At 42.9% G+C, this 24,870-nt stretch overlaps 1 protein-coding gene across 2 annotated transcripts in view; it reads left to right on the forward strand.

Annotated features, from left to right (window-relative positions):
• XPO7 (exportin 7) overlaps positions 1-24,870 on the forward strand; it is an 86,073-nt gene that overhangs the window by 59,241 nt on the left and 1,962 nt on the right. Inside the window, exons 9-27 of one of the 2 annotated variants that reach the window (XM_060102497.1) lie at positions 1,150-1,269; positions 2,993-3,139; positions 3,897-4,069; positions 6,209-6,402; positions 6,858-6,963; positions 9,018-9,153; positions 9,673-9,746; positions 10,911-10,991; positions 11,916-11,979; positions 12,390-12,498; positions 13,478-13,584; positions 15,819-15,907; positions 16,647-16,754; positions 18,729-18,811; positions 18,988-19,202; positions 19,427-19,565; positions 21,395-21,555; positions 23,466-23,564; positions 24,082-24,209. In XM_060102497.1, the coding sequence (XP_059958480.1) occupies positions 1,150-1,269; positions 2,993-3,139; positions 3,897-4,069; positions 6,209-6,402; positions 6,858-6,963; positions 9,018-9,153; positions 9,673-9,746; positions 10,911-10,991; positions 11,916-11,979; positions 12,390-12,498; positions 13,478-13,584; positions 15,819-15,907; positions 16,647-16,754; positions 18,729-18,811; positions 18,988-19,202; positions 19,427-19,565; positions 21,395-21,555; positions 23,466-23,564; positions 24,082-24,209 (2,333 nt within the window). The remainder of the gene's footprint in view (positions 1-1,149; positions 1,270-2,992; positions 3,140-3,896; positions 4,070-6,208; positions 6,403-6,857; positions 6,964-9,017; positions 9,154-9,672; positions 9,747-10,910; positions 10,992-11,915; positions 11,980-12,389; positions 12,499-13,477; positions 13,585-15,818; positions 15,908-16,646; positions 16,755-18,728; positions 18,812-18,987; positions 19,203-19,426; positions 19,566-21,394; positions 21,556-23,465; positions 23,565-24,081; positions 24,210-24,870) is intronic. The other variant, XM_060102498.1, reaches the window with a different exon arrangement.

The following is a 24,870-nucleotide window of genomic DNA, read 5'->3' on the forward strand; positions in this document are numbered from 1 at the left end:
TTGGTCTGATATTTCAGATTGTTGGTATAAAATACCATTGTACAAAACATGCAAAGAAAATACAGTAAAGTAAGTGGGTGTTTTGCGTAGTTTTTCTGCAGTAGACTACTTTCCTGGTAATAGCACTTTTCCAAATTAATGTGGACCTTCACTTTAGCAGAAACATGAGTTCGTGTTTTTTGTATCGTTAAGTTTACTTCAGGAAAAGGTAACACACTTAAGAAGGGTAATGAATGAAAGGACTGTTGGTAAAGGGGTGGGCAAAATTAAGGGAATCCAACAAGGGGTGGTGATGTACACCCCCTGGGGCTAGCAATAGTGGGCAGCCTCAAGGGGCAAGGGGAAGAAACCCTGGAGAGAGCTGAGGCTGTGACTCAGGGGAGGGCTGTTCACCAGAGGTAGAGAAACTCTGCCAACCATGGCCCAGCTGGGGGTGGGGAGGGGGCTCCTCTTTCTTCCTGCCCTTGATCTCCTGCTGGTACTTTCCAGTGGTTGAAGCCAATGAGAAGCAAGAAGGCAAGGGAACTTGGCTGTTGTTAGTCAGCAGAGGTCAGCCTCCCAGGGAGCAGAGACAGGGAGGAGAAGGGCAGAAAATAGATCTGGAGGGGCAAACAGAATGTAAATACCTAGCACAGTGGGGAAAGGGGAAAATGTTTTCATTTTAAAACCTGTTTTCTTTAGGGCACAGATCTGACTTGGTTATTTCATTATAGCAGTACATAGCAAAGGCTGATTAGCCAAAAGGCCTTAGTAAAACAAAAAAAAAACCTAAATCTAAAGCATTATTTAAACTATGAATTGCTTGGTATTTTCAAGCTTTCAATATATATCTTAAACACAAATCAAAGAAGCCATCAGGGTGGTCAAAGAATAAAATGTAGATGAATTTCCAAACTATGGATTTAACTAGTTGTTACAAGCAACCTGGATCTGATGCTCTTTTTACGTTTCTTTTAATAAAGCTGTTTCAGATATCCTAAGCTACATCCCCCTTGATCTTTTTTTTTATATCATTATAATGGTAGCAGGGGTTGAAAGAACAGCATTAGTGCTATATGTAAAGAAGAATATTTACAGCAGGGGAATGGGTAATGAAAATAGCTATACAGTCTTTTTGATCATTTGTGTTTGGGTTGTGCCCTGCTTTAGGTATTATCGTGCTTAGTACAGATTGCCTCAGTTAGAAGATCCCTGTTTAACAATGCAGAGAGGGCCAAGTTTCTCTCTCACCTTGTTGATGGTGTTAAACGAATACTGGAAAACCCACAGGTAAGGTTTTTGAGAAATTATTTTTACTTGTGTGTGTATATGTGTGTATGATTAGTATATGCCTATCTGTTATGGCTCCAAAGAAAAATCAATCTAGAGGTCACACTTAGCAGAAATCAGAGAAAACAGTTCAGTCTGTCATCCTTCAGAAGACTTAAGTGAGTGTATATTTGTAGATCTAAATAATACTTACCCAGAAGAGGAGCTTGTATCCTCTAGTTTCAGGAATGTAGGAATTGTGGGAAGGGATCCCCTTTTGTTGTTGTTCATTTTTATTGGAGTATAGTTGATTTACAATGTTGTGTTAGTTTCAGGTGTACAGCAAGGTGAATCAGTTATACATATACATATATCCACTCTTTTTTTTTAGATTCTTTTCCCACATAGTCCATTACAAGGTATTGAGTAGAGTTCCCTGTGCTATACAGCAGGTTCTTATTACTTACCTATTTTATATACAGTAGTGTGTATATATCAACCCCAGTCTCCCAATTTATCCCTCCCCCTCTTATCCCCTGGTAACCATGAGTTTGTTTTCTACATCCGTGACTTTACTTCCGTTTTGTAAATAAGTTCATTTGTACCCTTTTTTTTTAGATTCCACATGTAAGCGATATCATACGATATTTGTCTTTCCTTGTCTGACTTACTTCACTCAGTATGACAATCTCTAGGTCCACCCATGTTGCTGCAAATGGCATTCTTTTAGGGAAGGGATCACTTTGAAGGAAAATAAGGATAGAGCTAGTCATTTTTCCCAAAGAAATTAAGAATCTAAAATGTGTTTTTTGTTTTCATTTCCATTTTTTTGAATGTACATTATTTACCTAAGTGTATAGGGCTACATTTAGGTGGGAGGGGAGCTATTTCTCGTTCAGATGTTCATTCCATAACTCAGTTGCCCTTTTGTCTTTTTCCGTCCCAAAGACTCAGCTAACACCTCTTTTTTTTAAGTATTTCTTCTCCACACTAGAAAATATCATAAAAACAGTTCACTTTTAAATATACTCTGTTGTCTCCCTCTTTTTAAAAATTCATTTATTCTATCAACAAATTGTATGGAGCCACCTACCATGTGCCAGGGATTCAGTGGTGAGCAAAACAAAACCTGCCCTCCTCTAATAGAGGAGGACATATGTAAGGAAACAAGTATGCTGGTGTAGTATGCAAACAGATGAAAAGTGTTTGATATAAGTATATAATAAAATACATAAACATACTAATATAGGAGTACGTTTATTGTAGCAAAGATGATATAATATATGAAATATTTGTGTAACTTTGCCACTGTAGTTTAGTTGTGCTTAATGACAGATTTAACAGATGTGAAAATAAAAATCTCATTACTTTTCATTTGATTGGTGGGAAGCAAACAGACCAGTCACATCTTAGATCGTGCCCGTTTTCTGCCGTTAATCAACTTTACAGCCCTGGGCAAGTAGTGTTGTCCTTCTGGGCTTCTGTTTCGGACTCTTCCAGTTGAGGCTAATAACCCCATCTCACAGGATGATTATTATGGACAGATGAGATAATAGATGTAATAATCCCTTTTAAAAGTGACTTTTAAAAAAATTGCTTTTAAACATTATACAGATGTGTCATTCTGAATGATGACCTGCAGCAGATTCCCCCCTCTCCTCATGCCATCATCCCAGATGTCATTCGGGAAGAAGAATAATGAATCACATTTTACATTTTATTTTCCTCCCTGTGCTGTCACCAGAGTTTATCAGACCCAAACAATTACCATGAGTTTTGCAGACTACTGGCCCGATTGAAGAGTAACTATCAACTGGGAGAACTAGTAAAGGTGGAAAACTACCCTGAGGTCATCCGATTGATAGCTAACTTCACAGTGACCAGCCTACAGGTTTGTCTTTGATTGCTTGTCCCTTTCTTCCTAAACGTTGGAACCTCTTCTCTTACTCATTGGTTTTATTTAACCTTGTAAGAATTTCTTTTTCCCTCGGCAGAAGCGAATGTAAGTATAGGGCAGCCCTGCACAGAGTGGTTACTATTGCAGCTACTCGTTCACATTACAAAAGTGCAAGCAGTGTGGATAGAGGAGCATGAGGGAACTGCAAGAATAATACTTAGATTCAAGACTGGGAGACTTCCCTTGTAGTCCCCCAGAAAAGGCAAGACTGGAACAGGGAGCTGGGCAGAAGAGTGAAGAGAGACTCGGCGCCCTCTCTTTCTTAGTCATGTGTAGGCCGTGGTTCTCACAGGCGATGGCTTGCATCAGAATCATCTGGGCAGCTTGATGAGAAATGCAGGTGCTTGGGTCCTACCCGCATAATTTCTGGTTCACTAGGTCCAGGTTGGAGCCTTGGCGTCTCTGTTTCTAACAAGCTCTCCACGAGATGCTCGTGCTACTGATGAGAGCCAGTTACTCAGCCAGCTCAGAACAGCTCTTCTCACTGGATGTTTAATCTCTGAAATACCACTAAACACATGAGACTAGCTGCCGTGCACAGAGCAAAGCCCATCAAAGTTTATCCTCATTCTCTCTCTCTCTTTTTTTTTTTTTTAAGAAAAGTCTTTATCTTTGGTGTTAGATGGCATGGGACTAATGTATTACGCACAAAAATGAGAACTATGCCTCCTACTCTCTTGGTTTTCCTCAGCACTGGGAATTTGCCCCAAATAGCGTGCACTATCTCCTGAGCCTGTGGCAGCGGCTGGCAGCCTCCGTGCCATACGTGAAAGCCACAGAGCCCCACATGCTGGAGACTTACACTCCTGAGGTCACCAAAGCCTACATCACATCCCGTTTGGAATCTGTGCACATCATACTGAGGTAAGGACACTGGGGCAGCCTCCCTCTGTCCCCACAGGTGGCCTGGCGTCCGACTTGCCAGAAGATCAGACACCCGGTTGGCAAAAGCGTACCTGATATGAGTCATAGGGGAGCTACCACCATAATGGGCATTTTTTTCACGTTAGCACAATAGCTGAGGAGAGCATGAAGTCCAGAAGAAGAGTCCTTCTCTTTAATATCCTATTCGTGTCCCTTCGTCAACCATAGCAGTAGCTTCGAATACAGAGTATATCAGTATAACGTTTGTCCTTGCCACTGATTTCCTTTAAACATGAGAGAAGCATTGATAAGCTATAGATGACAACAAGTATAATGTGTAAAATATAGGTGCTTAATGTGAACTTCTAAAGAAATAAGCAGATAAATAAGCTACACAATCCAGAGCTTACTAGAAGATGTAAGAACTCCAGGCAGCCGGTCACTGACTGCATTATACTGACACATGGTTTCTGTCTTCCTTGACTACTAACTGGACCAGAAATCTATAGTAAAGAAATGTCAGACCCTTTAGAAATGACCTATATGAGATGGAGTTATTCTAGGGACTTCCTGGCGGCCCAATGGTTTAAGACTCCGAGTTTCCTGCAGGGGGCATGGGTTCGATCCCTGGTCGGGGAACTGAGATCCCACCTGCTGCATGGCGTGGCCAAAAAAAAAACAAGAATGAGGTTATTCTTTGTGTAGGGACCTATCTTGTATACTTTTTTCATTGGCTATTTCTCAGGGGAATTTACTTGGACTCTGAAGGTTTAGGGTGTTTTTGTTTTTTTTTTAACTCAGATTCTTAATTTGCTCAGAATCAAGTACATTTAACTGTCATAAGAATTATAGTCTCAACTGTTTATGACTTGAATCATTTCAAAATCTGAGTATTTGTGAAGCCCGCCCGTTGGAAAGCACTGTTCTGTTAGCTGCAATAGTTTCTATTCCTGAGGACTCAGCTAGTTTCAGCAAGGCCATGCTTGGGAGGGTTACATGTATGGGCTCTGGGCCCACATAGCCGGTTAATAGCTGTGTACTCTTGGGCACAGTTGTAATGAGGATTAAATTACTGTGTCCCAGCCTCATGTGTGGGTCGTGGTAAACGCACAGCTCTGAACTGCTTGCTGCCGTGGTGGTGCTGCTGCTGGGTTGTCATACGATGATGTAACAGTACATGGCGAACTTATGGTAAGACTTTCAAGTCTAGGAACCAGTAGATAAGGCAAGGCCTGGTATAGAGCCACAGTGCCTCATCTGCATTTCTGAAATTTAAGATGTGAAAATTAATTTTTCTCATAAGTTTGGCACAAAACTCATTTGGTGGCAAAACTTGAGATGTGCTGATATGAGACCATTTATAGTCATTTTTTTAAAATTCTACTTCGGGGCTTCCCTGGTGGCGCAGTGGTTGAGAGTCTGCCTGCCGATGCAGGGGACGTGGGTTCGTGCCCCGGTCCAGGAAGATCCCACGTGCCGCGGAGCGGCTGGGCCCGTGAGCCATGGCCGCTGAGCCTGCGCGTCCTGAGCCTGTGCTCCGCGACGGGAGAGGCCACAACAGTGAGAGGCCCACATACTGCAAAAAAAAAAAAAAAAAAAAAATTCTACTTTGTGTGACTATTCATAATACTTATATATTTGGCTACAGGAATATTGTATTTGACATGCCACAGCCCAGGGAGGGTTCATATTACATGGTAGAAGCATCATAGTGCCTCCCTAAAATCTGAAGATTTCTGAATTCCAAAACACATCTGGTCACAATGACCTCACACAAGGGACAGGTTACTTGTAGTCACAACGTTCACTATAGTCAGGAACAAACAAGAGGCTGAAAACCAAGAGCTTTTTTAGGGGTGAGAAGCATAGGACTGAGAGGATCGTGGCAGACAAATGTTAAGCGACTGGGAATTGGAAGACTGGACACCAATGGGCAGAGCATACCTACGGGAGACTGATGCTAGGTTGAGACACCTGCCTTCCACCTGTTCTTAACTTTCCTTCCTTGGTAAAAAGTGGGGTTGGGATGTGGGCCTCTACAACTGCATGGGGTGGATACATGGAGAAGGAGAACTGCTGCGACGGAGAAATCAGTAGGCATATTTTAAGAGGGCGCCTTCCTTCTTCCCTTGGGAGTAGAGATGGACTGGAAGATCCCCTGGAGGATACAGGTCTGGTCCAGCAGCAGTTGGACCAGCTGTCTACAATCGGGCGCTGTGAATACGAGAAGACGTGTGCGCTCCTCGTGCAGTTGTTTGACCAGTCTGCCCAGTCCTATCAGGAGCTGCTCCAGAGTGCCAGCGCCAGCCCCATGGACATTGCAGTGCAGGAGGGTGAGTGGACAGTGGACTGGGCCTGGCAGAAGGTGCTGTCAGCACGCTTTCGCTCGTTGCTACCTCTCTTTCACCTTTCCCCCCAGAATTCTTCCATCATCAGTTAGCTCCATATACACAAAAGAATATTTGATAATAAATGCCACAGGGAACTAGGGAGGAGCACCTGAAATCGTACCTGCAGCGGGTATGTTTAACTTTAAGAAAGCACTGCACTGTAAAAATAACGACCCTGTCCGATAGGGGAGCCTTGGTTATCTAATGAATTTCGCCCTTGGCGTCACCCTTACCAGAGCAGAGTAGTAGCTATTCTCTGGAAGAAAAGTTAAACTTTATGACTTTCTCAGTTTCTTGAGATTAAGGAAGCTCATAGTAAGAAATGAACCTCACAGTGTGGAATTTCCTCACGAAATGATCACTGGTGGTGACACTAATGGGTCTTCTTCCTGTCGCAGGAAGGCTGACGTGGCTGGTTTATATCATTGGTGCAGTGATTGGTGGCCGGGTCTCTTTTGCCAGCACTGATGAGCAAGATGCTATGGACGGTGAGCTTGTCTGTCGGTAAGTGCTCCCACGGAGGCTTCCTATTTCACTGCTATGACCCTCCCACCCCCTTTTGGGTCATGAGACCAGGGAACTTGACATACTTCTGTTAGTGCATTTCGCCCCATTTATAGAATATAAATATAATCTTATGAAGCTGCTTGCCCATGAAGAACTGTTACAAGTTCAAATTCAAAGCTTTTATTAAGTACAGCAACAACTATGCCTACAGTCCTTACTAAAAAACCATCTGCAGTAATTCAGCAAAGGAAACGATGGATATAGAATTAAGCATACTGGATACAGAGTGGAGAGTAGCTGTTGGTTCTGTTTAAGTGCAGCATCTCAGAGTTAATGAAATGTGGACTGCTTTGGCCTTACCAGGGTAAGTCTAATAGGAAACTGTGGGTCTTCAACTATCCCCAAAGATGGAATTACAGAATTTCTACAGCCTTTCAAATCTCTTGACCACACACTTTCCCTCGTACAGGATCTCAAGTTACTTTGTGTCTGTGATTCTAATCTTACTAAAAACCTATAAATGAGCATCTAGTGATTTCTGAAACTTCACTTAACATAGAAATAAAAAGGCAGGACTGTTTAATAGCCTGCAGAGGTTCTCAAACCTTTTCTTCAGGACTCTACCTTCTTAAAAAGTATGGAGGCCCTCAAAGAGCTTCTGTTTATGTAAGCTATATCTATCGATACTTACCGTATTAGAAAATAAAACTGAGAAGTTTTTAAAATATTTATGAATTCGTTTAAACGTAACAAGCCCATTTCATGTCAACATGTTGTTTTTAATAACTTTTTTCAGAAGAAGTGAATGAGAAAACCGGCTTTGTTTTAATGTCTGGCATAGTAGAAGTCAGCTGGATTCTCCTCTCTGCTTCTGCATTCAGTCTGTTGTGATATCACACGTCTTATAGCCTCTAGAAAACCCCACTGCACCCTCATGTGAGAATGCGAGTGAAAGGGCAAATAATGTTTTAGTATTTTTATGAAAGTGGTTTTGTTACCTTGCAGAGAACTGCTACCCTGAAGGGTTCTAAACTTTCAGATGCTCTCCTTAGGGATAAACACATTTTAACATGATGCCTTAGAATGTATTGGTCCCCAGACGTTTCAATCCATAATTTTTATTCTTATTCTGAAAATCCCCATTTGTCTCTTTCCACCCCCACTTTATCTATCAGATGCCCATCTGCCCTTAGGGGCCTTAATCCTGACTCAAGTCTCCACGGCATATCACACTGGCATTTTTTGAAGAGTTGATCAAAGATTTAATAAAGATGAAATCCAATACCTTTCTGATTCTGTAGCCTGCTGTGATACTGTGTGTCATAATATAGATTGAATTTAGACAGTGTCTCATATACTGGTTCTCAACTTGAGTGTTCCAACACGATGAATGAGTCCAGTTCACTCATGATGTCACAAATAGTTTACCTATTTTCACACTATCAAAATGCCAAATGACTCACTTGTAATCGCATCATTCTTATTCATCCCAGCATTCCAGTATGCTTTCTTTTGAGGGGATGGGTGCAGGGAAGAGGGATAAAGTCACAGGTAGCATATCTGTTCTTGGTCCCTGGAAGGGTTATCTGCCTGTGAACATCGTCCTTCATGTGTATCCTTTCCTTTTATGGCTCCATGAGAAAAAAGATTGAGAGCCACTGGTATTTAGTCCAATCGACCTCATTTTATAAATGAGGAAAGTGGGGCTCAGAAAATAAATTGCTTTACTCAAGGTCTCACAGAAGTTTCAAGGATGACCATTACCCTGGTACTAGTGTTTTTCCCACTATTTTTAAGCAATTATGAGTTCTGCCTCTCAGGCGACTGGAAGTTTTAAACACGTAACTGGTCATTCATACTCCTCGGCTGAGGTTCCTGTAGGGCAGAAATGGAGAATTTTGTTCCCTCAGTGGAGCTTAGAGCCTGCAGAGAATACCTTTCCAATAGGATGGGTGAGGAGAGGGGACGTGTGCCTATTTCAGGGGAGGTTGGTTTTCTGCAGGGACCAGGATATCCTGCTGTTGAGAGAATCATTGCTCTTCCACCTCTAGGGTGCTCCAGCTGATGAACCTAACAGACTCTCGCTTGGCTCAGGCGGGTAACGAGAAACTAGAATTGGCCATGCTGAGCTTTTTTGAACAGTTTCGTAAGATCTACATTGGGGACCAGGTGCAGAAATCCTCTAAGGTAACAGACTCTCAGTTGGCTCCATTTAGTTCTCACTTCTGGTTGTGGCATTTCTGATTAAGAGAAATGACAGAGAGCAGCTTAGATACAATCTCCAGATTTTATGTATCGGGATAAACCAAATAGTTCCTCTTGGTCTGTAGAATTTGGGGAGACTCATCAAAGAATTGGGTCCATTTTTCTAGTACTTGATGTGTTTAATAAATGACCAGTCAAAACATCTGTTGGTCTCCCCCAAATTGGCAATTCTCAGTCTCTGTACATGAGGTGATGTTCAGAGCAACAAAAGGTTTTGACAGTCTTTTTGTAATTTCAGGGCTGAAGATAACTCACAGCATCTATCCAGTATTTAGTAATACTTAGAAACTAGCTCATTCCTTCAGTAAAGACTTCCCCAGCATTGTTGTCCGTTTTCTTCTTATATCTTAGCCTCCTGAATGAGGACGAAAACAATACTGGGATATGATTTTTCTAATCCGTATTTTCTGGTTACTTTCTCTTCCCTAAACACACCACCAGCTGTACCGCCGACTCTCAGAAGTTCTGGGCTTGAATGATGAGACCATGGTCCTAAGCGTCTTCATAGGAAAAATGTAAGTGTTTTGGCTTGCCATCAGCAAGAGTCCCTTGCAATCCTGTTGCAACTGTAAAATGTGATCTTGGCATTGTGCTGCCAGTGCCTTGGTATTCCAGCATTGATCGTTTGCGTCAGAAAACTGTGCATTTGAGTGTGTGACAAGCTGTGCTTAGAGATATGGCCCGGCCCCAGAGCATTCCAGGCTTGTACAGGCAAGGATTTCATTTTGTTCACACGGAATCTCATCTACAGCTTCTGGAATCCCGGGTGAAGCCCTGCCATGGCATTAGCAAAACAGACCTTCCTCCCCAGCGATTGGGGCTCAGCTCCTCACCAGATCACCCGGCTGCCAGGATGCCCAGAGCGGGCTTTCACTTTCTGGCACTGACTTCCACGAGGTGTGCCCCCAGGAGCAGAGCGCCACTCTAAAACAGGCTTTACTCCTCTCAAGAAGCGTAACACCCTTTGAGAGTCTTGAATCTCCAACATCTAGTGCTATTGTTTGGATTGTCATCAAAGTTGGAGCTCCTGATTGGCCCTTTTTTGGGGTTTTTTGTTTGTTTGTTTGTTTTTTAAGTTATGCCCCTTTGTTTACATTTCCCCCTTTTTAGGAGCTCAATTTATCAAAGCACACACTAGGAGCCACATAAATATATTACCCAGGGCTGTGTGCAATGTGACGTTCTGCCTCCTTCCAACCATCCCAATCCTAAACACTCGTATCCATGAGCTGGTTAATCATTTAAGATGAAAAAAGCAAAGGGGGTCTAAAGGACTCTGCCAGCCAAGAATCCAGAAGCAAGGGCTACTAGAATTCTGCAGCTGACAGTGGATGGTGCAGGTGCAGAATTGCATACGTCTGCATGTTATCACTGCCGCAGAAATCTCTTACCCTTGCTGCAGAAATCAGCCCTGGAGTGCCCCAGAATTCCAAGGGCCTGGGTATGGGCCAGTGTAGCTTTGGAACCAAGTAGTGAAGATTATCTGAAGGATAATTTTTCTAGTCAACCAAATGTAAGTACGGAGATTTTATACCCATTTTTTGTGGTTGTGATGTCTGTGAATTGGTGATGCAGATGTGTGGTGATTCTTGATGGATGATTTTCTTCTTCTCCCAACTCTCAAAGATACCAGACGTATCAAAAGTATCTCCTGCTTTTTTTTTCTTTTTGTCCTCCAGCATCACCAACCTGAAGTACTGGGGCCGTTGTGAACCAATCACCTCCAAGACACTACAGCTTCTCAATGACCTCTCCATTGGATATCCTTTTCTAAGCTGGCTTCTGGGCAAAACAGGAACTGTGGAGAGCCGCAATCTTAGAAATCATGGCCTCCTCCATTTCTCTTTTAATTTAGCTGTATGTGTACTTAAGAATCTTCCATTCTCCTAGGAACCAAAGGCAATACCCAAACAGAATCCAGGAATAATTCCAGACCCTAAAAAATGAGCCAACTAACAAGCTAATAGTCTACCACAGATTTATTCCTGGCTATCTCTAAGATCCAGAAACACCCAACAGGTCTGTCTGATAGGTCCACACTCTTTGTAGCCAAGGTTTTAGCATAGGTGGCATTAGAGTCCATCTGAATTTTTCTATCAGCTTATAGGCAGAAGCTGCCTGATTATAAACTTTGCAATCAAAGTAGCCACTACACTTCCTCTTGACTTGGACTCAGTCTGCTATAAAGGTTGAATTGCTCTAAGACGGCCTTTCACAACCAGGGATCTGCAAGAGAAGTAAACCCTATAAAAATGATCTGAGTGACTTTTTTCTGAGTTCTCCCAAAGATCGTACATAGCTCATCTCATTCTAAATGCATAGGAGAGAGGTTAATTCACCACACAGTGGATGCCTGACGTGGGCTTTAGGGCTTAATTCTCTCTTAGAAGCCCCACTGAGAAAAGCTACTCGAGGATATCATGATTCTTGGGGGAAACTGCTGGGTTTTATCTCTTTTCTTACAGATAGGACTTTGGTATGGGTATTCTCTCACTGATCAGTTAAATGCTGCTTAGAAGAGAACACCTGTTTTTCCCATTTGGCAGTGTCATACTCAGATGGTTAAGAAAAATAAGATAGCTGGGTATGGAATTCATAGGACTCTAACCTAGGAAGTGCTCATCCTGCATTAAAGATTCTTAGTTTGCATCACACTTTCCTTGACCCTCTTCCTTTGTCTTTACATACAGTAGTGTAAGGAAACTAGTGAAGCTGAGTGCGGTACAGTTCATGCTGAACAATCACACGGTGAGTGGCTGAGCCCCTCTTCCTGGTTCTGCTCTCCAGCCACACACACTCTCTCAGCAAACAAGGGAGATGTTTAAGTTGAGCTCCTCGGCACTGCTGCCGTCAAAGGCTGTGCCCTGACTCCTGTCACACCGCCAGGTTACACTTACTGTCGTGAGAGCTGCTGTTTGGGATCCAGATAACCTGAGTTATGGTGAAGTCACCGACTGTTACTCATACGGAGATAAGTTAGTTGTGGGTAACAATAACAGGAGTTTTTTTTTTTTTTTTATTTTAATACCCCTTATACCCTTAAGGAATGATAATAGAGCCATTAGCTTGAAAGGGCTCAGTAATTCGAAATTACTGGCTTGCATTCTACCTCTGACCCATGTTTTTATCTTTTTAACTTGTTTTCTTTTTTTCAATAGAGCGAGCACTTTTCATTTTTGGGTATTAACAATCAGTCCAACCTGACAGACATGCGGTGTCGAACTACCTTCTACACAGCACTTGGGCGTCTCCTCATGGTGGATTTAGGTACTGCAATAAATCCTAGAGGCTCGTGAAGTAATCTGGCATGGTTCTAAATTTTCACTTGAGGCTAGAAAACTAGATGTGGGGGAGGTTTTTTTGTTGTTTCAACGGTAACAAAACTATCTGAAATAACAGTCTGATTTCACCAAGAACAGATCATGCTATCATGGTCCCTGTAACTGGAAGAGAAAAACAGTATAAGCCTGAAGTTTTCATTTGATGTGCAGCGGTTCTAAGATTCTATTCATAATTCTCATCTATGAAATAAGGGAATTGAGAATTGAGAATTCCTAAATGCATCTTGTTGGCCAGATAATCCCCTCCTCCCACATTGAGGTGCAACCCACCTGAGACGGCCAGCACTCCTCAGTACCCACTTCACTGGCACATGTGAACCAGGAGGGCTTAAGTGCCTTTCTGGCTCTGGTTGTGATATTAGCAGTTTGGGCTCAACTTATAAACTGAAGCTTAATAGTATCATAATTTTTTAGCTATTTAAATTTAATCCTACTAAAATTACATTATAAAACCTTCTATATTTACGAAAGATTACTTAAAAAAACAAAAAGAAAGGTATAAAAAGAAGGGCCTCCACAAGCACCTGATTCAAGTTCAAATCTCATCTAGTTCTCATACCCCAGCCTCAGTCCTTTCTCAACTGACTATAGTTCTCAGTTAAGGAAACATAAGCAACACAGTACGTTGTACACATCAGAATCTCCGATATTGAATCTTAGTGTTGAAAAAATTGGGGCATCCCTGGACTAGGTGATTTCTGCCATGACGATTTTTCTAGTTTAAAAATTATTTCTATACATACATTTTATTCTGAAATTGCTACTAGTACCTATCGGGATTATCAAGGGACACCCTCTGAATTATCCTTGGGTCTGCGCATCTGTCATACCATCTTATTTTCCATGCATACACAGCCTTGCATTTTTTTGTACTGGGGTCACACCCCGGGTTGTTTTCCTTGCAGGAGAAGATGAAGATCAGTATGAGCAGTTCATGCTGCCGCTCACAGCAGCATTTGAGGCTGTGGCCCAGATGTTTAGTACTAATAGTTTCAACGAGCAAGAGGCAAAGGTGAGTCCTTCCCCCACTGATTGAACAGCTTCGGGTTGAGGGCAGTCCCTGAGAGAGACCAGATTGGGTGGCACTGCAGAAAATAGTGCTTCTCCGTAAACTTTCCACTAATTTAGCTTTTTACGCAATCTCTTGGACTTCAAGGATTTTGAAATAGAACCAGTGTAAGTTTATAAACTCTATTTTTATGTTAAAGTGTGTTCTTAAACAGCCCTTAGGATTTTTTATCTAAGTTTTTAAATGTATTAGCATCAAGTTATTTTATATGTTTTCTCATTGCCTTTTTAATCTCTGTTGTATATTTAGTTATGCCCCCTTTTCATTTTCAGTACTGCTTATTAGTGCTTTCTCTCTTTTTTCTAGATGTCTTGCCAGAGATTTGTCACTTTTTGCTTTGTTTTCGCTCCGTTTTATCTGTGCTTTGTATTTCATTCATTTCTACTCTTCATCTCTATCTTCATGCTTCTTCCTTGGTGTTATTCTGTGGTTGTAACTTCTTAACTTTCCAGCCCTTCTTTCCTGATGTAATCATTTAAAGCTATAAATATCCCTCTAGGTATATTATTCCACAAGTGTGTTTTGGTTTTGGTTTTGGTTTTTTTAATTGGCATAAAAAACACATAAAACTTACTGTCTTAGCCATTTTTAAGTGAATGGTTTAGTAGCATTAAGTATATTCATATTGTTGTGGAACAGGTCTCCAGAATCCACAAGTCTTCTTTGACCCATGAGTCATTTAGAAGGGTTTGTGAATTTCCATCCAAATGGAATTTTAAAGTTACCTTTAGTTATTAATTTCTGGCTGTCAGAATGGTCATTTCTTGGTTTTTTGCTTTCCTCATCTTTTTACTTCATGCACACCTGCTCTCTTTACCTATAGATCTCTGTACCCAAACCAGAAAACACTAGACTATTAATATTTGTAGGACTTTTTTGCAGTGTTCATAATGACCCTGATACTGAATTTTAGACCCACCAAATAGCCCAGGGGTATTGCCCCCCAAAGTGCCAGACTTTACCTGACACTCTAAAATTCTCCTTTTTCATCTTTCGAAAGCCTCTTAGTTTTCTCTCTCCAGATTAGCAGGTAAGTCAGAGAGCAACACCATTTGCCCAACTCTCTCCTCTTTACTCCAGCGTTCTGGGGTCCGAGATGGGTACCATTCCAAGCTGAGGTTAATGTGGAACAGATCAATAACAGGATAGAGTATCAACCACTGTCAAGGATAAGTGAGGGATATCAGTGAACATCAGCCCTTTCCCCCATCAAAAAACAAGTAAAATTAATGAAAGAACCACCTTGGCCATGAACTACAACCATCGCCATATCTTTGTCATGCCTCATATAACAAGTCTTTTAGATTGCCCATGTCTTAGACTTAAAATTGAGCTTATGTTATCTGTTCAGGAATAGAACTGTTTGCTTAAAGCAGACTGTTAGCAGAAGTACAGACATTTTTGATAAATGAGTCAGGATACCCAACTGTGCCTACTGATGATTGTTAGCTTTTGAAAGCGGTTATATTGCTGTTCAGAGCCCACTAGTAAAAGTTCTACTGAGAAAGAGAGCACTGGATTTGGAGTCTTGGTGTTGTAAGTCCTAATCCTGGCCCTCTTGCTACCTGCCAGCACAACTATGGGCAAATTATTTAACCTCATTGGGTCTCACTCTTTTTCTCTAAAAGTATAGTATTAGTACTTTATAGGTCCAAGGTCCAGCACATCAGTCTAATTTCCAGACCCCCCAACCAAAGGGCAGATGCCTGTAGACTCTTGTCTTGCTTCTGGCGGAGTCTGCATTTGCATTCCTGTGGCACTGGCACCTTTGTAGTTAGATGTGGACCAGACCTTTAGGAATATGCTTCTTCTCCCTCTTCTTGTATGTACTTTTTTGCCTTTTTTCCCCCTACCTCTTCTTGAATAAGCTTTTTTGCTTTTCTACTTTTTACATATGATTTATCACATTAATGTCTTAAAATTTCATCAGCCTCTATTTTTGCCATGATGGGCCAGGAACCATCCCTTTCTCTTGGTATAAAAAGCTTCCAAAACTAATTTTCCAAGTGAAAAGATTCCATTCTAGTATGGAAGAGATCGATTGAGAATATTTGGGAAGGAGTATATTTGTTGAATGATGGGAGGAAGAATTTGATTACAGATATGTGAAATCCCCATCAGGTGGTTATAGGTTTGGTTTTTCTTGTATCTTAACATATTTTTGCCTTCTACTACAGCGAACTCTAGTTGGCCTAGTAAGAGACCTGAGAGGGATAGCTTTCGCCTTCAATGCCAAGACCAGCTTCATGATGCTGTTTGAATGGATGTATCCTAACTCAAACTAGGAGCGTACCACAGCAAGCCTTGACTGGAGTGTGAATGGGTGATGAAGTCATCAGGGAAGGTGGGGGGAAGGAGTTGTGAGGCAAAAAAAGGTGAAGAGTTACCCAGAAGGCCTGCCATATGTCTTGTAAGCTGTCATCCCCCAGTGGTCCAATAATATGATGCCGCCTGCTTTGGTCACTGAGATTGGGAAATGAGTGAGGTGGCTTCTCAGTTTCTCTTTTGGGTCCCAGTTATATAAATGCCTGTGGAATTGTTGTATGTGAATTTTGCTACACTTAGAAAAGAGAGACATTTCAATCTACTAAAAAAAGATAGCTGTACTAGGAATTAGAAAGTCTGACCTTACTAACTTCATAACCTTGAACAAATCACTTCAAATCTAAGTGCCTCTGTTTCTCAGATAGTTATGTAAAGGAACTAGCTGCTTCCCTGTCACATTACAGAAGTGGTAAGAGGATAGAACAATATGAAATATATTGTGCTCCTCAGAAGAAAGGCATTATGTAAATTACAATGTGTCGTTAGATGCCTATTACAAGTTAAAGGACACACAATCACTTTAGCATCTTCTGGTTAGAAAGACTCTTAAGATTAGCAAGCAAGAGACAGGAAATTAGAGAACTATAATTTGGCAGTTTGTGCTTGACCGGTGCTGAGAAATTATTTTAAATTCTGTACCTTTCTGGATTCAGAATTCTTCCTTAGCTTTTCATTTACAGCTACCCATCCTACATGCCAATTCTCCAGCGGGCAATTGAGCTATGGTACCATGATCCAGCCTGTACCACACCTGTGCTCAAGCTAATGGCTGAATTGGTTCATAATAGGTAAGCAGGGAGATTTTCAAAGGGTACAGCTGCCCTTTTATCTGAGAGATCCCTAAGATAATTTGCTTTATCTAGTGTTTACAGCAGATTGTGGAAGATATTAAGATTCACTGCTATCAAAATTTGAAAACCTCTAGAAGATTACAGTGTATGTTTTTATTTGTTTGAAAGAAGGGTGTCCCCAACCACACAAAGCCATAGCTGCATGCAGGAAATAAGTCACTTTAAAAAGAGTCTCAAGACAGCCGCTCTTAAGAGAAGTGAATTTGGCAACCAAAATTCTGATTTCCCTGCCCACGTGTATAAAAGTTAACATTTAGTGATGGTGCCACGTCCATCACATTCCACAGTTCACATTTCCTAGAGACTACTGAGAGGGAGGCAGACGTGTCAGAACTCTTTCTGCAGAAAGGGATTTGTTAGGCAGATTACAGCTGGACTGGTAAAGCTTTATCTTGAAAGTGAGAAAGATTTCCAAAATACCACATTTTAGATTTGCCCAGCAACTTAGGGATGGAAAGGAAAGAAAATTCTAGCACCTTGACTTCACTAGAATTTCCGGTCTGTATCTGCCTCTTAAGGCACCCTGAGAATTAATAATTTTTAAAACTGTCTTAGTGAAGAAGTGGGTAATATTCATAGAAGCTATAGCCTCCCATGAGGCTTATAGTTAAGACTTATTCATTTATAAAATAGACATTTAAGAACATCTACTCTTTGCCACTTAGGCACTTTCATATCGATTGTGCCAGACAAAACCTCTGCCCACTTAGATGTTGCATTCTGGGGGGATGACAGACAGTAAAAAAAAAAAAAAGTGTGGAAGATAATTTCAGACAGTGGTACGTGCTATGAAAAAAGTTAAATAAGGTAATAAAACAGAGGGGAATTGGAAGGAGAGAAGGCCTCTCAGAGAAGGTAATATGAATGAGCAGAAAGATTCTGGTATCCCTGCAAGGATAAGGGGGAAACGCATTCTAAACAGAAAACAACTGCAGAGGTCCCAAGATGCGATGAGCTTGTTGGGACTTGAGACAGCAGAATGCCACTGGCTGAGCCTGGTGGAGGAGGGGAGGCCAAGGTAGGTGACGAGTCAGGCAGATCGTGTGGGGACTCAGTCCAGCAGTGGTGAAGAACGGCGTGTACTCTCATGACACGGGAAGCTACCGGAGTATACTAAGCAGGAATTAAAACGATATCATGACGTTAGTAAAAGGTGTCATTCTAGCTACACGTGGAGAATGAGACTACAGGGGCAAGAGTGGAAGCAGAAGGACCACACAGGAGACGGGTGGGTTCAGGGCATATCGTAGAGCTGGCTCTTGATGGATTCTGTGTAGGGAAGGGAGGAAGAAAGAATCAAGAGGACTTCTGGGTTTGAGACCTTACCAGCCACGAGGTCCGTGACGCTCCTTAAGCAGTAGAACACACCAAGGAGGAGGAGCTCTGGTCTAGGGTACAGTCAGGAACCCAAAACTCCGGTTGTTGACATTGTTTGCCCTCCTGACCTCACTCCCCTTGTAACATTCTCAGTCCCTTTACAGCTTTTCCTCTTCTAAAGTGGACGCGATGCCCATACCCCTCCTTCAGTTGCTACTGAAGCCGTAAAGGTGAATGTAGATTAAAGTCTGAAGGGCTGTGAGTTAGTACGACCAAGAAGTGACTGCGATAAAAGCTAAACTTCAAGCAAATTGAGAATTTTAAGAGAATAATTTTATCTACTGCCTCATATTCTTTGTTTCTTTTAAATGTTTTCAGTTTGAGCAGCAGAACTTGAATCTAGTATGTTGGTCTTCAAGATACAAGCTACGTCACTGGTTATCTTGGGTTAACTTGGTTATTTCACATTAGGATAAGTAATCTGCATGTCTTCGTGCAAAAAGTATCACCTAACGTACTCAGGGGAGAGCCTGAAGTAGCCTAGTCTTCCAGCAACATACCTCCGACTTTGTCTCCTCTGTGTTCTCTGCTCAGATCCCAGCGACTCCAGTTTGATGTCTCTTCCCCCAACGGCATCTTACTCTTCAGAGAAACCAGCAAGATGATAACAATGTATGGTAAGTGCTTACGAGGAGCAGAACCCTGGAAGTGAGTTCCAGCTCAGTCACCACACTCTGCAGCATGGGTCTCATACGCTCGTGTCACAGCGCCAGCTGGTGCCAAGAGGATTTGAGGCGGTGTGTGAACTGTCAGTTACCACATGATTGAGTAAATATGTGTCTTGTCTACTCAGGCAATCGCATCCTGACACTAGGAGAGGTCCCGAAGGATCAGGTCTACGCACTGAAGCTCAAGGGCATCTCCATCTGCTTCTCCATGCTGAAGGCCGCTCTCAGTGGGAGTTACGTCAATTTTGGAGTCTTCCGTCTCTATGGGGATGATGCCCTGGACAATGCTCTACAGACCTTCATCAAGCTGCTTCTCTCTATTCCCCACAGCGACCTCCTGGTAAGCCCTAAGCTTTGTTGACAGGGTCTGAGCCCTACATCATGTCAGTCTTTTTTTTTTTTTTTCCTGCTGAGACCATGATTGAATGTTTCTCTGAAGCTGGCTCCACCTAGGTCTTCTGTCTTCCCGTCTGAAGGGAGCTAAGCTATTTTATTGAAGATCTTGCTCCACACGTGCTAAGGTACACAGCAGCTAAGCTGATTTTCATCCTCCTTCTCCCACAGGATTACCCCAAGCTCAGCCAGTCTTACTATTCACTACTGGAAGTCCTGACCCAGGACCACATGAACTTTATTGCAAGCCTGGAACCTCATGTCATCATGTATATTCTCTCTTCCATTTCTGAAGGACTTACTGCACTTGGTAAGCACCCGGGTGGGTGGGCGGGTGAGTTGGTTGGTTGGTTTTTACCACTTAACTAAACAGAAGGGAGAGTCTTGCCCCAGCATCCAAAAGGATTACTGCTTTGGGGAGCGCACCCTAACAACAGAGTGTATAATTCATGGGTACGTTCTCACGCAGCAAATACTTAGTGATGCCCTCCTACGGACCAGGCACTATGGTTGGCACTAAGGGTACAGTCATCAGTCCTTGTCCTTTAGGAGCTTCTTATCTGGTAGATGAAACAGACAACTGCCTGTTTACCACCTTCACTTACGTACACACAGCAGTAGGCTAAGTACGGAGTGCTGTGGGAGGGCTCAGGAAGAATACCTAAACTCCCGGCTTTGAGGAGGTAGGGTCCTGCAAGGCTGGCTGAAAGAGCTGGCATTCAAAGCGTAAACCTAACAGCCGAACCGGCATTATCAGATTAGTGGAGGAAGAAGCTTCCTAGCAGCAGGAACAGCGAGCACTAGCACCTGTTGGCAAAAAAAAACCCAGGAAATCCAGATGGCTGGCACACTTGTGAAGAGAAGAGGAGGAATGAAGTGAAGCTGGAGGGAGAGAAGCAGGGGCAAATCTGGAGATCACAAAGGCTGCCCTTAAGCCATATCAGTACGTTTGGGTTCTATCCTTAGGGCAGTGGAAGGTTTTACACAGCTAGCTCCGTAAGTTTTTTCATCCGATTCTACCTGGTTCTTGTCAACCATTTTGTTACCAAGCTGCGTTCCAGCAGTCTTAGTCAGTGTGTATGTGTTCAGAGAATACAGTACCTTTTTATCTTAGGCTGAGCAAAACATAAATAGGAAGATGAAGTCAACTGCAAAATAATCACGACATATTGCAAATGCACAGAGAATGACTTTTGGATTGTCTACTGTGGTGAGTTAGCCACACCTCTGCTCTGGGCCACTTCTTTGATACGCACTTACCTCCAGCAGGGGGCGTAGCCGTATCTAGAACAGTCCAGCCAGGGTATCAGACCCTGCTTTGGAAGGCTGTTTTTTAGCTTCTTGAAAACAGAGGGACCTCTGCATGAACGGAAGCGGCATGCTTTACTATTTTAGTCCTGTGGCCTGTGCCTCACCTAGTCAGCTCTGTCTGCAGGCTGTGCTGCCGTGTCCCCTTAATAACATGAACAGACAGGTCTGCAGCTTCCCACCACACACTCCCCCGGAGATGCTATAGATAAACAAATATTACAGCGCCCCACTCTAACAAACTGTAGGTGTTGATAGGCTGTATGAAGCTGGGTTTAGTGACAATCACCCAGGTAACTCAGAGTGTAGGCTCACACCTCAGACTTGGATTCTAATCACAGCTCTTCCAGTGACTAGCAGTGTGACCTTGAGGCAAGTCACATAACCTCTCCAAACTTCAGTTTACTCATTGGTAAAATGGAACACCTACCTCCTGGAGTTCTCAAGAGGATAAAATAGAGATGATAACCTATAAAGTCCTTAGCACAATGTCTGGCACAATAAAAGTACTTGCTATATTGTAAGCTATTTGATATTTTTTATGAAGCAGAAGACATAAATCCACATCATATTGGGTCAATAATTTCAATATTGTTTATATTATTATCTATTATGACAGGCTTATTTTCAGACTCAGAATTGGACCTTGCTGTATGATGAGGGTGAGAGGTTAATAGGCAGCATCCCAAGCCGTGGTCTTGGCTGCACTGACCACAGTTCTGACTGGGGCCCTCTGTGGGATCTCAGCTAAGGGCAACTCATGTTCACCCAAGTCACCATAAGCAGCTCAGTATCCCTGCTCTATTCCACCCCTGCCCGTCTTTCTTCCAGACACCATGGTATGCACAGGCTGCTGCTCCTGCCTGGACCACATTGTGACATACCTCTTCAAGCAGCTTTCACGTAGCACCAAGAAGAGGACGACGCCCCTGAACCAGGAGAGTGACCGCTTTCTGCATATCATGCAGCAGCATCCAGAGATGATCCAGCAGGTAAGGAGCATGAGGGCTAGGAGGCAGTGTGGGGGTCCCACGGTGGGAGGACCTCTCTGTGAGAGAGGAGAGGCCAAGCAAGATGAAGAGTCTGACTAACATCTCACCTGGTTCATGCTGCCAAGGTGAATTTTACACCTTAAAATTGCAGTGGATTTTCAGTTACCTGAGTAATCATTGGATATGGATATAGAAAATCTGAAAAAATCAAATTCTGAATTCTTCTCCGAGTGTCACACTAACCCCCATGCCTTGGGCCTGTCCCATGAGCACTGTCCTCCCGTGACAGTGACTTTGCTCATCCATTGCTGTAAATGGAGCCTGAGTTAGCAGTATCCAGCTGTAAAACTTGTACTGCCACTTGCAAAACAGAAACAAGAGTGCAGGACAGGGAATTCCCTGGCGGTCCAGTGGTTAGGAGTCCAAGCTTTAACTGCCAAGGGCGTGGGCTCGTTCCCTGGTTGGGGAACTAAGATCCCCGCAATCCTCGTGGCGATTGTACCACCTTTGCTTTCAATTTAAAAAAAAAAAAAAAAGAGGGGCTTCCCTGGTGGCACAGTGGTTGAGAGTCTGCCTGCCGATGCAGGGGACGTGGGTTTGTGCCCCGGTCCGGGAGGATCCCACGTGCCGCGGAGCAGCTGGGCCCGTGAGCCATGGCCGCTGAGCCTGCGCGTCCGGAGCCTGTGCTGCGCAACGGGTGAGGCCACAGCAGTGAGAGGCCCGCGTACCGGGGCAAAAAAAAAAGAGTGCAGGACAAAAAGAGATAACTGACCACATGGAGATCAAACCATATGCTTACCATTATTTTATTTGTATACAACATCTTTTCAAAAATAAGATTTGCAGGAATATACCAGATAAAAATACATAAGGAGGGCTTCCCTGGTGGTGCAGTGATTAAGAATCCGCCTGCCAACGCAGGGGACACGGGTTCGAGCCCTGGTCCAGGAGGATCCCACATGCTGCGGAGCAACTAAGCCCGTGCGCCACAACTACTGAGCCTGCACTCTAGAGCCCGCGAGCCACAGCTACTGAAGCCCATGAGCCACAACTACTGAAGCCCGTGCGCCTACAGCCCGTGCTCCAAAACAAGAGAAGCCATTGCAATGAGAAGCCCGCCACTGCAACAAAGAGTAGCCCCCGCTCACTGCAACTAGAGAAAGCCCACACACAGCAACGAAGACCCAACGCAGCCAAAAATAAATAAATAAAATTTTAAAAAATACATAAGGAAAAAGAATCAATGGAAGCAGACTTTTTTTTTTTTTTTTTTTCTTTTTGCGGTATGTGGGCCTCTCACTGCTGTGGCCTCTCCCGTTGCGGAGCACAGGCTCCGGACGCGCAGGCCCAGCGGCCATGGCTCACAGGCCCAGCCGCTCCGCGGCATATGGGATCCTCCCAGACCGGGGCACGAACCCGCATCCCCTGCATCGGCAGGCGGACTCTCAACCACTTGCGCCACCAGGGAGGCCCTGGAAGCAGACTTTTAGGCAGTAATATTTTAACCAATCTCATCTTTGTCTACGTTGTTCTCTAAAGGAGTAGTGAACATCCCCAAAATGCTGTAAAGCTCTCTCTTCTGAGAAAAGATCCCAGGAGCTATAGTGCAAGGTGATTTTGCCTATTCTAATCATTTACTTGACCCATCCCATTACCCACAGAACTCTGGGTTAACTGGAAAGGCCCATTTTTAATTGAATTTTCAAACCAATTTAAAGAACAAGAAAGGAAATATCTTAGAAACAAAACTTACCTTGTAATAGAAGATTTAAATGAAGCTTCACGAAATATTCGTCTGGTTTACTCTAGACAGAAAAGGCCTTCAAGCTAATAAGCGCCTCTGTCTGGAATCTGTGATTCCCCTCGAGCAGCCAAACACTAGCTCACCGCCTCCGACTCTCCATTTCCAGATGCTGTCCACGGTGCTGAACATCATCATCTTCGAGGACTGCAGGAACCAGTGGTCTATGTCCCGACCCCTGCTCGGCTTGATACTGCTTAACGAAAAGGTGAGAGAACAGCTTCCTGGTGTCCAGGGCACCCCACAGTGGTGAAAGAGGGAAAGGGCCCATTTTCTGAGCATGGCCTATTCATGCTCTGAACAGCGTATAATCGCTTAACGGTTAGAAGTCAGCACCTGTGGCAGTTCAGACAAAAGGGAAAGGACGAGGAGGTGTGACCAGGAGAGAAGATACCTAGAGGTCACAGCACCTGAGGCCTAAGTTCTAGTTCCAGCTCTGCCATAAACAGACATAAATAAGTCTAGAGATTCCTATAAAAGAAGAATCTGGATCAGATGACCCTCATAGCATTTACAAATTTAAAATTCTAGGTTTTTAAGTAAGATAAAGATTATTATCCTACAGGTGCTTGCTTGAACTTTAAAAAAAAAAAAACAAGTATCCAATTTTAATAGATATTCCATTTCTTGGAGGAGAACACTCCTTCCATTCTGCAGATGATGGAGGGCTAGTCAGCCTTTCCCCATCTTCTCTCCTTACTGCCCCCCCCCACTTTGCCCTACAGTATTTTTCTGACCTAAGGAACAGTATCGTGAACAGCCAGCCACCAGAGAAGCAGCAGGCTATGCATCTGTGTTTCGAAAACCTGATGGAAGGCATTGAGCGAAATCTTCTAACGAAAAACAGAGACAGGTGAGTGTAGAAGGCTCTGGCAAGAAGCCCTAGGCAAGTGTTACTTTTCAAGTCACTGAACTGAGGGAGACTCCTTAAGTCTTTTAGAGCCCGTCTAAAGCAGTGCTGCCCAACAGAAAAGTAATTTTAAATTTTCTAGTTGCCACAACTAAAAAGGGTAAAAAAGAAACAGACAGCATTCATTTTAATATATTTTATTTAACCCATGTATCCAAAATAATATCATGTCCATGTGTAATCAATATTTTTAAATTGAGAATTTTAAGATTCTTTTTATTGTACTAAGTCTTCAAGATCCTGTGTATTTTACACTTAACAGGGCATCTCAATTCATATGCTACATTTTCATCGCAAATACTTGATTTGTATTTAGATTTCATAAAACTTACAGTTGCAATTAGATTCCCATACTCAAGTTGTTCCAAACATACTTAGAAGTTGTCCAATAACTGAATTGAACATCAGGTTTTTCTAAATTGATATTTAAATTTTCTTTCATTTTAATTAATTTGAAATATGGCAATTTAATTAAGGTGCGATTGGGGAACTGAATTTTACATTTCTTTTAATTGGATTCAGTTCCTCAGGTGCACTGAGCACAGTTCAAGTGGTCTACAGCCACGTGTGGCTAATGGCTGCCATACTGGACAGCACAGGTCTC

This window comes from Mesoplodon densirostris, chromosome 6 (genome assembly GCF_025265405.1).
Source record: "Mesoplodon densirostris isolate mMesDen1 chromosome 6, mMesDen1 primary haplotype, whole genome shotgun sequence".
Taxonomy (NCBI): Eukaryota; Metazoa; Chordata; class Mammalia; order Artiodactyla; family Ziphiidae; genus Mesoplodon; species Mesoplodon densirostris.